The sequence below is a fragment of the Coregonus clupeaformis genome, chromosome 6 (genome assembly GCF_020615455.1).
Source record: "Coregonus clupeaformis isolate EN_2021a chromosome 6, ASM2061545v1, whole genome shotgun sequence".
NCBI classification, from domain to species: Eukaryota; Metazoa; Chordata; class Actinopteri; order Salmoniformes; family Salmonidae; genus Coregonus; species Coregonus clupeaformis.
Window position 1 is genome coordinate 9,093,173 of NC_059197.1, and position 14,105 is coordinate 9,107,277.

Sequence of the window (14,105 nt, forward strand, 5' to 3'; positions counted from 1 at the left end):
CAAATTGGATTTAACGCCGAATATCCCTAAAACTAGAAGTCATGTGAAAGAGGAAATTGATAACAGTATTTTCTCCTTACCTCATTGCCATGATTGGCATTAACTTTACAATAAACATCCAACATTTTAACAAAACATCTGCATTTTACTTTTTCTAGTCGATTTGGTGAGATTAATACTATTTGTGTTTTCTTGGCTTTCCTGCACTCCCTTCAAGAGTGAGTGATATTATATATCATAAAGGGCAACTCTGCAACTTTTCAACCTCATATTAATTATCTCCAGCACCAAACCAATGTCTACAAAAGTTAAAACATTTTAAAACAGTGATTTTCAAACACTATGAGATTTGCGGTGACGTGGGGAGCAAGAAAATACCCTCCCTCCTGCTAGAAACTCGTTGCAGGTTTTGAAAATCCGTTTTTCTTACTTTTAATCCTACCCTGTGATGTCACAGAGAAGCATTTTGTAGGACCTTTAGTAGGACCACAGATCATAGAAACGCACTGTTTTCACATATGTAGACACTGGTTTGGTGCTGGAGATAATGAATATGAGGTTGAAAAGTGGCGGAGTTGCCCTTTAAGCTAGTACTGGAACCATTGCAAGCTATTTTTGTGAGGCACTCTCACTCAAGTGTTTTTTTTCCCTTCCTCAAGTGTCTGCATCTCTATCATGCATAAACCTAACTAAGCAGCTTCCCTTGGTACAACGACACCAGTCCCTATGCCAGTGTGAGGTTGCCAAACCAATCCAACAACGGCCACTTCAGGCTGATTGACTGACATTTCAGTGGTTTTGGCAAATGTCAAAGAGAAAATCAAGAAGATGTCGGCCCTTTCAACCATGTATATATATTTATATATATATGAAACTAAGATATAACCCCCCCTCTCACCTTTCTTTTGATTCTTTTCTTTTAACACATGGAAAAATAAAGAATTGCTGCTGCGGTACGATCATCGGCAAAAGCGGCTGCCAAAGCCCACCGGCCGTTCATAATATTTTTTTTCTAAGTGTGGTTTATTAATCTTTATTGCCCTCCCCTCCCTCGTCATCCTGCTGGTCACTTGTCCACAGTGTTAAGTTGTCTCGGAGCAGCTGCATGATGAGAGTTGAGTCTTTGTAGGAGTCCTCGTTCAGGGTGTCGAGCTCAGCAATAGCGTCATCGAAGGCGGTCTTGGCCAGATGACAGGCCTGCTCAGGGGCATTCTGGATCTCGTAGTAAAAAACAGAGTAGTTGAGAGCCAAGCCGAGGCGGATGGGGTGGGTGGGCTGCATGTGCTCTTTGCTGATCTCATGGGCCTCGTTGTAAGCCTTCTCTGATGACTCGATGACGGTGGCCCTCTTCTCGCCCGTGGCCACCTCGGCCAGGTAGCGGTAGTAGTCGCCCTTCATCTTCAGGTAAAACACCTTGCTCTCGTGCTGCGTCTCGTTGCAGTTCTTGATCAGGTAGTTATCCAGCAGGTTGAGCACGTCCTGACACACAGCCTCCAGCTCCTTCTCAATCTTCTCCCTGTAGGCCCGAACCATTTCAATCTTTTTCTCATTTCCATCTGCAGAGGTCTTCTGCTCGATGCTAGAGATCACCCTCCAAGAGGAACGGCGAGCCCCCACCACATTCTTATAGGCCACAGACAGGAGGTTCCTCTCCTCGTTAGATAGGGCCTCATTCAGCTCTGTTACCTGAGGAGGGGACAGAGCAGTGGTCATAAATGCAATATCCTGGGCGGTGATTTAGGAAGCTGTATAAGACAGCCAATAAACCCCTTTTTTATGCATTCATGAATGTAAACAGTTATTTTTCAACAATATCACGTACAGAAGGTGTGGTTTTACATGAAATCATATCAGAGCATTTACTGTACAGTATGATGTTCTTGGGAATGAGCAAGATTCAATTCGTCATGTGCAATTCCCAGTTTCCATGGCAATCAGCTCATTTAGAGCACCAGTAGCTCCAGCTGCTTGTGTACAGTTAATGCTAGCAAGTGGAGAACCATATTCAAGATAGTGAGAGAGAGTGGGTGTTGGGACTGGAGAGGGGGCAGAGGGTTGGAGGTAGCTATGTTCCCACGAGGAATCCTGGGGCAGCTGCAGTGTAAGTGTAGACGGTCAGTCGATCATCGCACAGGCAGTTCACGTGTCTCCCTGACCTTCTCCTCTGCTTTAAACTGACCTTTTCACCTGTCTGAAACCCCATGTAATGCTGTCACCCTGGACATGCTTTTCACCTACTACTTGACTCTATACGTACAATGTAGGAGGTAATGTGTTAATCCCGTGAATGTCAAATAGTGTACTGTAAAAAGCACAACTGATCAGTAACCTTTTAACTTTTAACATTGTAAATCCTGACTTGGTCTAAATGCTACACCTCGTTCCACTAACCTACAAGGTATTTAGTGGCTCTGACTGAAAGACATTGGGTAGCAAATTACAATAAGTAACCAAAAATATTTTCAACAGTTTAACCCACACACAAATGTCATATACAGTAACTTGGTGGAAAGAATTCTGTAACTTGGTCGAAAAAAATATTTTGATTTCACAAAGATTCTGTCATAAAGAGCACATGTTTAACTTAATAAAAAACATGTTTTCCCATCTCAAGCAGTTAAATAAAGTAACAGGGTTGACTGTAACACGGTTGACGTAATCTTAAATCAGCCATAAATCCCCTTGTGACAGGGGGAATGGAAGCTTATTGTGTTCAACAGGAAGGGGCAATTGAATGCAAGCGTATTTTTGTTTTTTTATTGTTAAAACATTTCTAGCCTGTCTATCTATGGGTAACAGGGTTGACGTGTTATGCTCAACCCGCTCAGTTTCCCATCACAAAACACCAGAAAATGGCAAAAGAAGAGTAGAACCAGCTCACCTGCTTTTACACTATGATTTGACTATTAGATGGTCGATGTTTATTTTATTTTGTATCTTCTCTTTAATTCTGCATTGTTGGAAAAGGACCCGTAAGTAAGCATTTCACTGTTAGTCTACACCTGTTGTCTACGAATCAAATTTATTTTGAAATATATACAGTTGAAGTCGGAAGTTTACATACACTTAGGTTGAAGTCATTAAAACTCGTTTTTCAACCACTACACAAATTTCTTTTTAGCTAACTATAGTTTTGGCAAGTCGGTTAGGACATCTACTTTGTGCATGACACAAGTAATTTTTCCAACAATTGTTTACAGACAGATTATTTCACTTATAATTCACTGTATCACAATTCCAGTGGGTCAGAAGTTTACATACACTAAGTTGACTGTGCCTTTAAACAGCTTGGAAAATTCCAGAAAATTATGTCATGGCTTTAGAAGCTTCTGATAGGCTAATTGACATCATTTGAGTCAATTGGAGGTGTACCTGTGGATGTATTTCAAGACCTACCTTCAAACTCAGTGCCTCTTTGCTTGACATCATGGGGAAATCAAAAGAAATCAGCCAAGACCTCATAAAATAAATTGTAGACCTCCACAAGTCTGGTTCATGCTTGGGAGCAATTTCCAAATGCCTGAAGGTACCACGTTCATCTGTACAAACAATAGTACGCAAATATAAACACCATGGGACCACGCAGCCGTCATACCGCTCAGGAAGGAGACGCGCTCTGTCTCCTAGAGATGAACGTACTTTGGTGCGAAAAGTGCAAATCAATCCCAGAACAACAGCAAAGGACCTTGTGAAGATGCTGGAGGAAACAGGTACAAAAGTATCTATATCCACAGTAAAACGAGTCCTATATCGACATAACCTGAAAGGCCGCTCAGCAAGGAAGAAGCCACTGCTCCAAAACCGCCATTAAAAAGCCAGACTATGGTTTGCAACTGCACATGGGGACAAAGATCGTACTTTTTTGAGAAATGTCCTCTGGTCTGATGAAACAAAAATAGAACTGTTTGGCCATAATTACCATTGTTATGTTAGGAGGAAAAAGGGGGACGCTTGCGAGCCGAAGAACACCATCCCAACCGTGAAGCACAGGGGTGGCAGCATCATGCTGTGGGGGTGCTTTGCTGCAGGAGGGACTGGTGCACTTCACAAAATAGATGGCATCATGAGGAAGGAAAATTATGTGGATATATTGAAGCAACATCTCAAGACATCAGTCAGGAAGTTAAAGCTTGGTCGTAAATTGGTCTTCCAAATGGACAATGACCCCAAGCATACTTCCAAAGTTGTGGCAAAATGGCTTAAGGACAACAAAGTCAAGGTATTGGAGTAGCCATCACAAAGCCCTGACCTCAATCCTATAGAAAATGTGTGGGCAGAACTGAAAAGGTGTGTGGGAGCAAGGAGGCCTACAAACCTGACTCAGTTACACCAGCTCTGTCAGGAGGAATGGGCCAAAATTCACCCAACTTATTGTGGGAAGCTTGTGGAAGGCTACCCAAAATGTTTGACCCAAGTTAAACAATTTAAAGGCAATGCTACCAAATACAAATTGAGTGTATGTAGTGTATGTAAACTTCTGACCCACTGGGAATGTGATTAAATAAATAAAAGCTTAAATAAATAATTATCTCTACTATTATTCTGACATTTCACATTCTTAAAATAAAGTGGTGATCCTAACTGACCTAAGACAGGGACTTTTTATTAGGATTAAATGTCAGGAATTTTGAAAAACTGAGTTTAAATGTATTTGGCTAAGGTGTATGTAAACTTCCGACTTCAACTGTATATTTCAAAAGGAATAGTTTTACCATAGAGTTCAGTTCAGGGACAGGTTTTTTAAATATTTTTTTTTTACCTTCAAATAAATCACTAATCACATTAAATAAATAATAATATTCGACTTCATATTAAAAATCTGATTTATTGAATTATCCATGTGGTCTATATTAAAGGGCACTTAATTTAATATAACAGGCTTTTAAAATGCAATATTGGTGCATAATTTCTACTTCAAATATCAAAGGGATTTAAAAAATACACTAATTTCGTGGAATGACCCCCCTATTTGTGTTGAATATCACATTAAGAGCAACTGAAAAGACCTAAGACGCTCCATGCATTATCACTTCCAGTCCACTTCCAGATAACCTTACATCGATAAAACACATGTTTTTATCTCCACCTAAATCAATATCTGCTAAATCATTAGATTATCTAGATTAAAACTATAGAGAGGGAAGATGCAGACAGCACAAGGCTACAGTATAAATACAGCTACAGAGGAAATACAGCTTAATGGGTGGGCCATTCTAGCAAAGTGCTCTCTCTCATTGAGAAGCTAACATTGCTCCTTTCTGGTGAGCTGATGTGACATTCCCCTCCCAGCCTGATAGAGGAGCACAAAGAATGCGGCTGAAAGGTGACATCACAGCCATTGTGTGCATGGATGACATTATATTTCTAAGCAGGCGTTTTTCCTTCCCAGCTTTAAATGCAAGAACATACAATTCACAGCTCAAATGCCATGGCATTACTAAGCAAATGTTCAATTACTATCTGATTGTTAGTCCATCTTGATGGATATGTAAGAAACATAAAGGCCAGAGAGTGCAAAAGACCACAAGTGATGTTGGAAAAGCCATCACATGCATTTATTGTCAATTAATCATCATTGTACCAAAATGCTGATGTCAGTAAATATAAATAAAGAGAGGCAGCCTACCATACTGATCTGAATATCTAATTGCCAGCCTGAACAATTATTGATGGGCCGGGTAAAAATATGTCACGACTATCCTGAACACATTATGCTACTGTAAATGCATTACATAATAAAATAAAACAAATGCCTTCAATTACATTCAATGCATTCACTGACAAAGCAGCACTGCTTATAATTGCATCTTATTGCGTTGATGCATTAAGGAACCAATGCAAACATGTATGCAGGATAATATAGTACTGTACTGTACTGGTCAAGGTGAGATCTGAACATAAAAGTATACTTCTCGTTGCTTTGTCCTGCCATCAAGTGAACCCTGGCTGCAGTGGCAAGGGATTTCCCATAGGAGAGGGGAATGAGTACACACCCCTACACTGCAAAACGGCCCAGTTCTGACTGCATGCACTGACACAGCAAATTGCTTAAAGGGAAAGAATCCCACATGCACACATCACTAAAATGCCGTTGCTTGCAACCAGAAATCTGCAGGGGAAATATATCTAAATTATGCAGACGATGAGACAGAAAGTATTACTAGGTAGTAATAATAATGGTTAAGATGTCATTTCATTACAGTGAGAAAAAACAGTTGTTGAGTACAGTTTTAATTCTAAAGCACTAGGCTAGGCTACATAATGATTGGAGGAGACTGGGCATATAGGTTTAGGGCCTAATGACAACGCATTTTTCACACAATGTGAGACCTGTATCAATAAACCAAACAATAATCTCAATTTCATTAAATTGCTTTAAAGAACACACAGCATCACCCCATCCATATCCAGTATGTCTAGAGGCTACTGCACACGTTGACTGTGACACACAATGCGACATACAGGTGCAATGTAGAATGATAATGTGATCAAGTAACTTAATGTAACTCAACGACTGAAAACAAAAGGACCAATATCCAATCTGAACATTGACTCACTGCAATACGACAACATACAGAACATTCTAGAGAGAATTATGCTGCCTCCTACATTTGTTTTGTGTAAAGAGCTGGAAACTGAATAAACATTTATGCAGGAATAGATGCTCATCCAGAGAACATCTGTAGCCTATATTAACAGACATATAATATATATATAGTATTTTTTTTTATTAACTCACAAATATAATAAATAAATAAATAAATACTATTATTACTAGGCTATTATTTAATTAAATATAGATATTACAGGAAGAATCAATCAATATTCGAGCAACCTCACATGGCACTATCCTAAAGACCAATTCTAAATTATCTGAATTTAACAAATCACATGGGGTATTAATTCTCACTGGGATGAATCAACGTTGTTTCTACATAATTTCAATTAAATAACGTTGAACCAACGTGGAATAGACGTTGAATTGACGTGTGTGCCCAGTGGCATAGAACATATATCAAATTGTATAATGTGAGGGACACGTTTGACAGAGAAATCAATGTTCTTTGGTGCCTCAATACATTTCGTGGTAGTATTACTCCACTGCATTTATTTTAAAGACACGAGACAGGCACCGCCCAAGCACCGTCCAAGGAGCATTCAATAGCATACATTGATTGCCTTTCTTGAATGTTTGAGCTCCACATGTAGGCTATTCTATTCGTTATAACTAAACAGTGATTGAGCCCTATGAAACAGACTTGATATTCTGAATGGTGTAGGCTAGTATTGGTGTAGGCTAGTATTGCAATGCAGTGTAGTGATGTCTAGGATTGCTGGCAAAACCTTTACTGAATCTAATATCAAATTGTTTAATTTCTATACACACCACATCCATCAAAAATCTCTAGGAATGGAATCAAATATCTAAATAGAGATAATTCATATTTATTAGAATTACATTGTAGATAATTCAATGTTTAATTGAACACCATATCATAGACCTCATTCATAGGCTATTCACATTCAATGGTTTTGGAGGAGAGACTTACCGATTTCATGGCAGCTGCCATATCATCATATCTTTCAGCCTGTTCAGCCAGCCTGGCTTTCTGCACCAGCTGCTCGCGATCAACCATTTTAATATTTGGTTAGTGTGAACGTTATTCTATAGGTTTTGGGATAAAATGATATGTGTACTACTCGCAATGCTGTGAAATTCTATGCGAACCTAGGCTGCAGCTGTTCGGTGCAGTCTGTGCTAGTGCCGACAGGACACCCTTTCTCGTTCCTCACACTTTCCCCCGGCTGCGTCATCACTCAGAAAGGTGGGTGTCTTGCTACTGATGTAACAGTCCTTACATGGGAATCCAGAGGTCCTGCTTATCTGGAATGAGAGCGAATCAGATTTCCTGTTTCATTCCCACTAGGCAATCAATGTGGGACATTTAGTCCAATAGGTATCCTTAGTGATTCTAAACCTAACCCTTACCCTAACCCATAACCCCAGCCATAACCCTATCCTTAACTCAATGTCCACACACTCTGGCTCAACCCTAAACCTACCACTACCTCTACCTGACACCTGTCACTGAACTAACCACTCAATGTTACCAATGCAAAGGCTGACCTCTCCTGGCAAGATAAGCTTAATACAACTGTTTGTCATATACTAGTGTTACAACTTGATTGCGCTACCTGTTTCCTCTGATAAAATCAGATACCATCCTTGCAACCCAACTGGAAGTCTTGCCAAACATTTTTCAAAGGCCAGGTATCCTTATTCATATTCAATGGGTGTGGGAAGTCCCAAATTGAACCCTATTCCCTATATAGTGCACTACTGTTGACCAAGTAGTGCACTATATTGCACACAATGTCAGTGCATACGTTTCTGCAGGGAGATGGAGTGATGGAGAAGGGACCTCCTGCGTTCTGTACATTTAGTCCAGTAGCACCAATACAATGAGTCAGTCAGAACCCCCTCTGCTGGTACAGCATGGTATAATGTCATGACTCAGTGCAAAGGATGGATGAATCATCACGGCCAGTGCTAACTCCTTGCATTTGCAAATCACTAAGTGGTGAATCCTAACTTCCCATTGACGTTAATGCATGATTTAGTGAAATTTCTATCGAAGTGGAAGTTTAGGATTCACCCCTAAACTTAATGTATTTTGACTTTTTTTAATGTATTTTAAGAGTACTATAGGTGCAGGTATGCTTTTGTCAGTCCCACAAGTCTCAATATTAGCTGGATAGGAGTCCTACGTGTATTGTTGTATTGGGGACAATGGCGAACATGCATTCTGCAGAATCAGTACACTTGGTTCACACCTGGCTCCAGTTGGAGGGACAGATCAGCTAATTAGTAAAGATGTTCCAAGCTGATTAAGGTATCACAAACGTCAGATGATTCAATGAAGGACGGCTGCAAAGGCACCAACGCTTCCCTTCTTTCTTCTCTCTTTCTTTCTTTCTTTCTTTCTTTCTTTCTTTCTTTCTTTCTTTCTTTCTTTCTTTCTTTCTTTCTTTCTTTCTTTCTTTCTTTCTTTCTTTCTTTCTTTCTTTCTTTCTTTCTTTCTTTCTTTCTTTCTTTCTTTCTTTCTTTCTTTCTTTCTTTCTTTCTTTCTCTTATGGAGATAGAATACTGCCATCTCTCCTTCTCTCTTTCCCTCTCACACTCTCACGCCCCTCTCTCCCCCCCTTCTTTCTCTCTCTCCTCCCCTCTCACTCACTTTTGAGTTACAGTTCATATAAAGACATCAGTCAATTGAAATAAATTCATTAGGCCCTAATCTATGGATTTCAAATGACTGGGAATACAGATATGCATATGTTGGTCACAGATACCTTAAAAAAAAGGTAGGGGCATGGATCAGAAAACCAGTCAGTATCTGGTGTGACCACCATTTGCCTCATGCAGCGCGAGACATCTCCTTTGCATAGAGTTGATTGGGCTGTTGATTGTGGCCTGTGGAATGTTGTCCCACTCCTCTTCAATGGCTGTGCAAAGTTGCTGGATATTTGCAGGAACTGGAACACGCTGTCAGGGTTCTTGCATTGGAATTATATTGAATTCTGTTTATATCACGCTATACCACAATAAACACAAAGTTCAAATGCAGAGACTCTGAGACCATTGATTGAGTGCTTTTGCCAAGGGAGTGGGCTCACTCACAATTTTGCCTAAGAACACAGCCATGAATAAAGAATGATACCAAAACATCCTCAGAGAGTAACTTCTCCCAACCATCCAATAACATTTTGGCGACGAACAATGCCTTTTCCAGCATGATGGAGCACCTTGCCATAAGGCAAAAGTGATAACTAAGTGGCTCAGGGAACAAAACATCGACATTTTGGGTCCATGGCCAGGAAACTCCCTAGACCTTAATCCCATTGAGAATTTGTGGTCAATCCTCAAGAGGCGGGTGGACAAATAAAAACCCACAAATTCTGACAAACTCCAAGCATTGATTATGCAAGAATGGGCTGCCATCAGTCAGGATGTGGCCCAGAAGTTAATTGACAGCATGCCAGGGCGGATTGCAGAGGTCTTGAAAAAGAAGGGTCAACACTGCAAATATTGACTCTTTGCATAAACGGAATGTAATTGTCAATAAAAGCCTTTAACACTTATGGAATGCTTGTAATTATACTTCAGTATACCATAGTAACATCTGACAAAAATATTAAAAAACACTGAAGCAGCAAACTTTGTGAAGACCAATACTTGTGTCATTCTCAAAACTTTTGACCACGACTGTACACTATCATCTTTCATTTAAACTTCCCCCAACAATGCACATCTTTAGCGCATGCAAAGTTGAGCATTCTTCACTTGCTGCTACACTTATAATAATTATTATAATAATAATATGCCATTTAGCAGACGCTTTTATCCAAAGCGACTTACAGTCATGCGTGCATACATTTTTGTGTATGGGTGGTTCCAGGGATCGAACCCACTACCCTGGCGTTACAAGCGCCGTGCTCTACCAGCTACACTTCTACAGACAGACTGTGTCCCTCAGGTAGAGAGGGTTGGGATGAGAATGTTATCCACTTTCCTCAAAGAGGATTACAGCCTCAGGTAGCTTAGCTTCATAAGGGGTGAGGGTAAGGAGAGCCCTGTTGTCTCCAGCAGCCATCTGTCTGCTCAGTGTAGAGCTGAGAGGGGGGGCTCTCACTGAAGTGAAGAGGGAATTCAGCAACTCTTGGAGGACAGTGGAAGTTGATAAAAATGTTTCTTTATTGTTAAAAGCAACACATTCTGGCCCTTAACGGTCATCAGGGTTGCTCTCACTCACATAAGGGCTAATGGAGGGGATGCTAGGAGTGGATGTGTTTCTGTACCCTGACGGACTGAGAATTGCTACACCAGAGGATATTAGGCAATGGGAGCTGGAGACCGCCAGCCAGGTGTCCAGCCAGGTGTCTCAGGAACCACCCGTCCGACTCTTTGTGGCTCTTTTCCCATACAACCCTGCTGCAATGTCCCCAAACCCTGAGACCGCTGCGGAGGAGCTCCCTTTTGTGCCAGGGCAGATCATCAAGGTAGGGTACTGACTAGTTTATCTGTACTGTAGAATATCAACCGTTGTGTTATACATGTTTATACCAGGTGTTTAAACTGTCTATAAACTAATGATTGACAGTTTATAAACAACTTATAAACTCCTTTTTAAATACTCCTCTTTAGTATACCTTATGTAAAGAGTTACCTCCCATTTTAAAGGGGTAGATATGATCAAACCAAGTTTGAATATGGCTGGGTTAATATGAGGTAAGCAGATTATAATCAGTTATACAGTATATTGGATTTTCTAGATGCTGGTGTTTCCTGTTTGTTCTCTGTTAATGCGTAGGCCTACTTGATGTGCAAAAGCTGTGGTTTCCTCATTTCCTGTCATCATTTGCAACTGGTTGATGTTGAACCGATAACTTTCCAATCATGTTCCTTTCTTTACACATGCACAGTAGAGCTGTATCATTACCAAACAAATCTCATGAAAACAAAATGGCTGACTGCTGTCTCTGTCTCTGCAAGGTGTTTGGGGATAAAGACGATGATGGTTTCTACCACGGGGAGTCTGGTGGTCTGTCTGGTGTCGTGCCTAGTAACATGGTATCTGAGATCCCAGTGGATGATGACTACCTCAAGCATCAGCTCATGCAGCAGGGTTTCCTGCCGGTCGACCTCACCTGTACAGGTATCTCTTTCTCTCACTCTCGCTCACACTCTCTTTCTCACTCTCTCTCTGAAATAATTTATATAAAAAATAATCTGAGATTTCATAATGATGACAATGATCTGGTGTGCGTCCCAAAGGCAACCTATTCCCTATATACTGTAGTGTACTACTTTTGACCAGGGCCCTGGTGAAAAGTAGTACACTATATAGGGAATAGGGTGCCATTTGGGATGCAGTCCTAGACTATGATGTAATCCTTCAACTCTTGACCTCTGTGTTTCCCATCAGATCCCAGTGAGGAGTCCAGCGTGCTAGATGACTTGGTCGTCCGCAGGATGGTGGCCATCTTTGAGTATGACCCTTGGGAAAGTTCCCCCAACATGGACAGCGACGTGAGTGTGGAACCAAATTCACTTTAACTTTCTTATTTTGGTTTTTTGAATTTAGTGAACTCCAATTCTGAGGTAATCCCAGTTATAGGGCCTTAATGTGCATATTACAGCTACACCAAATTAACAGTAACTTTTCCCCCAATCATTTTCTTGTAGGCTGAGCTCGCCTTCCGTGCAGGGGACATAATATATGTGTTTGGTGAGATGGATGAAGATGGATTCTATTATGTGAGTGCTGGACTGCATTAAGTAGTCTTTGGGGAAATTGAACCTTGTTTTCCATTGCTTGTATATCTAAATGACTACTGCTTTGCCAATGTCTAATCTCCATCCAGGGGGACCTTCATGGGCTGAGAGGTCTGGTGCCATCCAACTACCTGGAACCACTACCATGGGAATAGGATTAACAAGGAGCATCAGATACATGAGATTATGTCAAGAATCAGAATCAGATACAATGAACAAAACATTATTTTCAAGGATATCTGAAGGGATATTACTGTGTCAAAAATCAAGATTTTGTCATATTTTTTCTTCTGCATAAATACTTGTGACCACAGAAATCTCCTTCAGGAGTTGGAATGATCATGGGATAGGGTTTTTATGAGCCGTGTGCAGGCCATCATGCACAGTAACGCAGTAGACAGATTTAGCTCTGTCCAAAGAAATCCTATGAACTACAAACCTTTTGTTGGACATTTTAAGGTGCAGTAAGATTGGCCAAAATAATGACTTCAAGGTTATCGTATTACATAATGCTTTGTCAGCAGCTAGGGTATTGTAGCCTTAAAAATATTATTTTTATTCTCACTTTGCTGACCGGGATGTATGTTGTAGCTATGCCTATATTTGCCTTACTACATCTTCCGGTTTAGAAAATACCCATGCACATTTTATAGTGAAAGCTGTGAGCAATCTTTCCTGTTAGAGAAATCATTTTCTTCCTTAGTACTATTTGTATGTTTATATACAATTGGTGTTGGTACATTTTTGTTCATGACCAACTGAGATTTTGACGGGAACATTGAGCACATTGAATGACGATATCTACAGTATGCAGAATTTAGCAGTACTATTAAATTGTTCATTTTCAGAAAATCGGTTTCATTCCCTTGTTCCTCTGTACCTCATGTTAGTGGGTTTAGAATTATACAGCGCAGGATCTTCATCAAAACCAGATGCTGAACACTGAAACAAGTGTAACTGAACAACCACTTTTACTATCAACTGCACTGTGATTGTTATTCAAATATCTACAATTGTAGAATGACCTTAACCCATGGAAAGCAAACCATGAAGAAACACTATTTATTTATTTTCATTAGTACAATATTGCAATCAAATCTACTTTTATTTGAGAAACATGACTGAATACTTAACGGGAACTTAACGTTTATTCAGAGGACTGCATTTCTAGTACAAAAATGAAATACAACTTAAAAATAGACCATGGTCTCCAAGCTTTTCAGAATCTTTCATTGATGTCAATGGAGTCCCTGTAGTGTTTTCCTCCGTAGCCAACAGTACACTCATCCATAAAGTAGGAAACACTACACTGTGCAGAGGAGTTTAGTAGTACTCTCTACTTTATGGATGACTGCACTGTACATCAGTATCTTCTCGTTGCTGTGGCAGCTTCGTGTTTGGTTCTGCTCAGAGCCCCTCCTCAGTCCAATCAGCAGACAAATTCAAGACAGGAACTAACTAAATCATCACAAAAACATTTCAAAAAATGTGTTATACATTGCGGATGTGTAACAAAATGATCTAATAATTTATAAAAGTGCACTAAAATCGTCTCAAACAGTAGAACCAGTAAAATGTTACAATAGTTTTGTAATACATTGTCTTTACTGCCACCATACAGTAAACCTCTCCTATGTTTTATACAAAATGATATTCAATGAATATATCTCAGTCAGTATATCACACGGTCTTACCAGCTTTCTCTCCTCTATCCCAGCAGAAACAGAAGTGTGAACTAACAGTGGTGTTCTTATTTAGCCTCTTAGTCACG

At 40.1% G+C, this 14,105-nt stretch overlaps 2 protein-coding genes and 1 long non-coding RNA gene across 3 annotated transcripts; 1 reads left to right on the top strand and 2 right to left on the bottom strand.

Annotated features, from left to right (window-relative positions):
- Window positions 1–496: 496 nt before the first annotated feature.
- Window positions 497–7,808, bottom strand: ywhag2 (3-monooxygenase/tryptophan 5-monooxygenase activation protein, gamma polypeptide 2). Its single transcript, XM_041876229.2, has 2 exons — window positions 7,551–7,808; window positions 497–1,686 (listed from the first exon to the last, which is right to left on the bottom strand). Exons 1-2 carry the CDS (start codon window positions 7,635–7,637, stop codon window positions 1,027–1,029), a joined length of 747 nt encoding a protein of 248 aa, XP_041732163.1. The 5' UTR covers window positions 7,638–7,808; the 3' UTR covers window positions 497–1,026.
- A 2,846-nt stretch (window positions 7,809–10,654) lies between these two features.
- Window positions 10,655–13,174, top strand: si:ch211-105f12.2 (RIMS-binding protein 2-like). Its single transcript, XM_041877072.1, has 5 exons — window positions 10,655–11,058; window positions 11,552–11,714; window positions 11,985–12,088; window positions 12,245–12,316; window positions 12,424–13,174. The coding sequence occupies exons 1-5, from the start codon at window positions 10,822–10,824 to the stop codon at window positions 12,487–12,489; spliced, it is 642 nt and encodes a 213-aa protein (XP_041733006.1). The 5' UTR covers window positions 10,655–10,821; the 3' UTR covers window positions 12,490–13,174.
- Window positions 13,175–13,380: 206 nt separating this feature from the next.
- Window positions 13,381–14,105, bottom strand: LOC121567132. Its single transcript, XR_006001053.2, has 2 exons — window positions 14,029–14,105; window positions 13,381–13,792 (listed from the first exon to the last, which is right to left on the bottom strand). It is a non-coding gene; the product is annotated as an uncharacterized LOC121567132 (long non-coding RNA).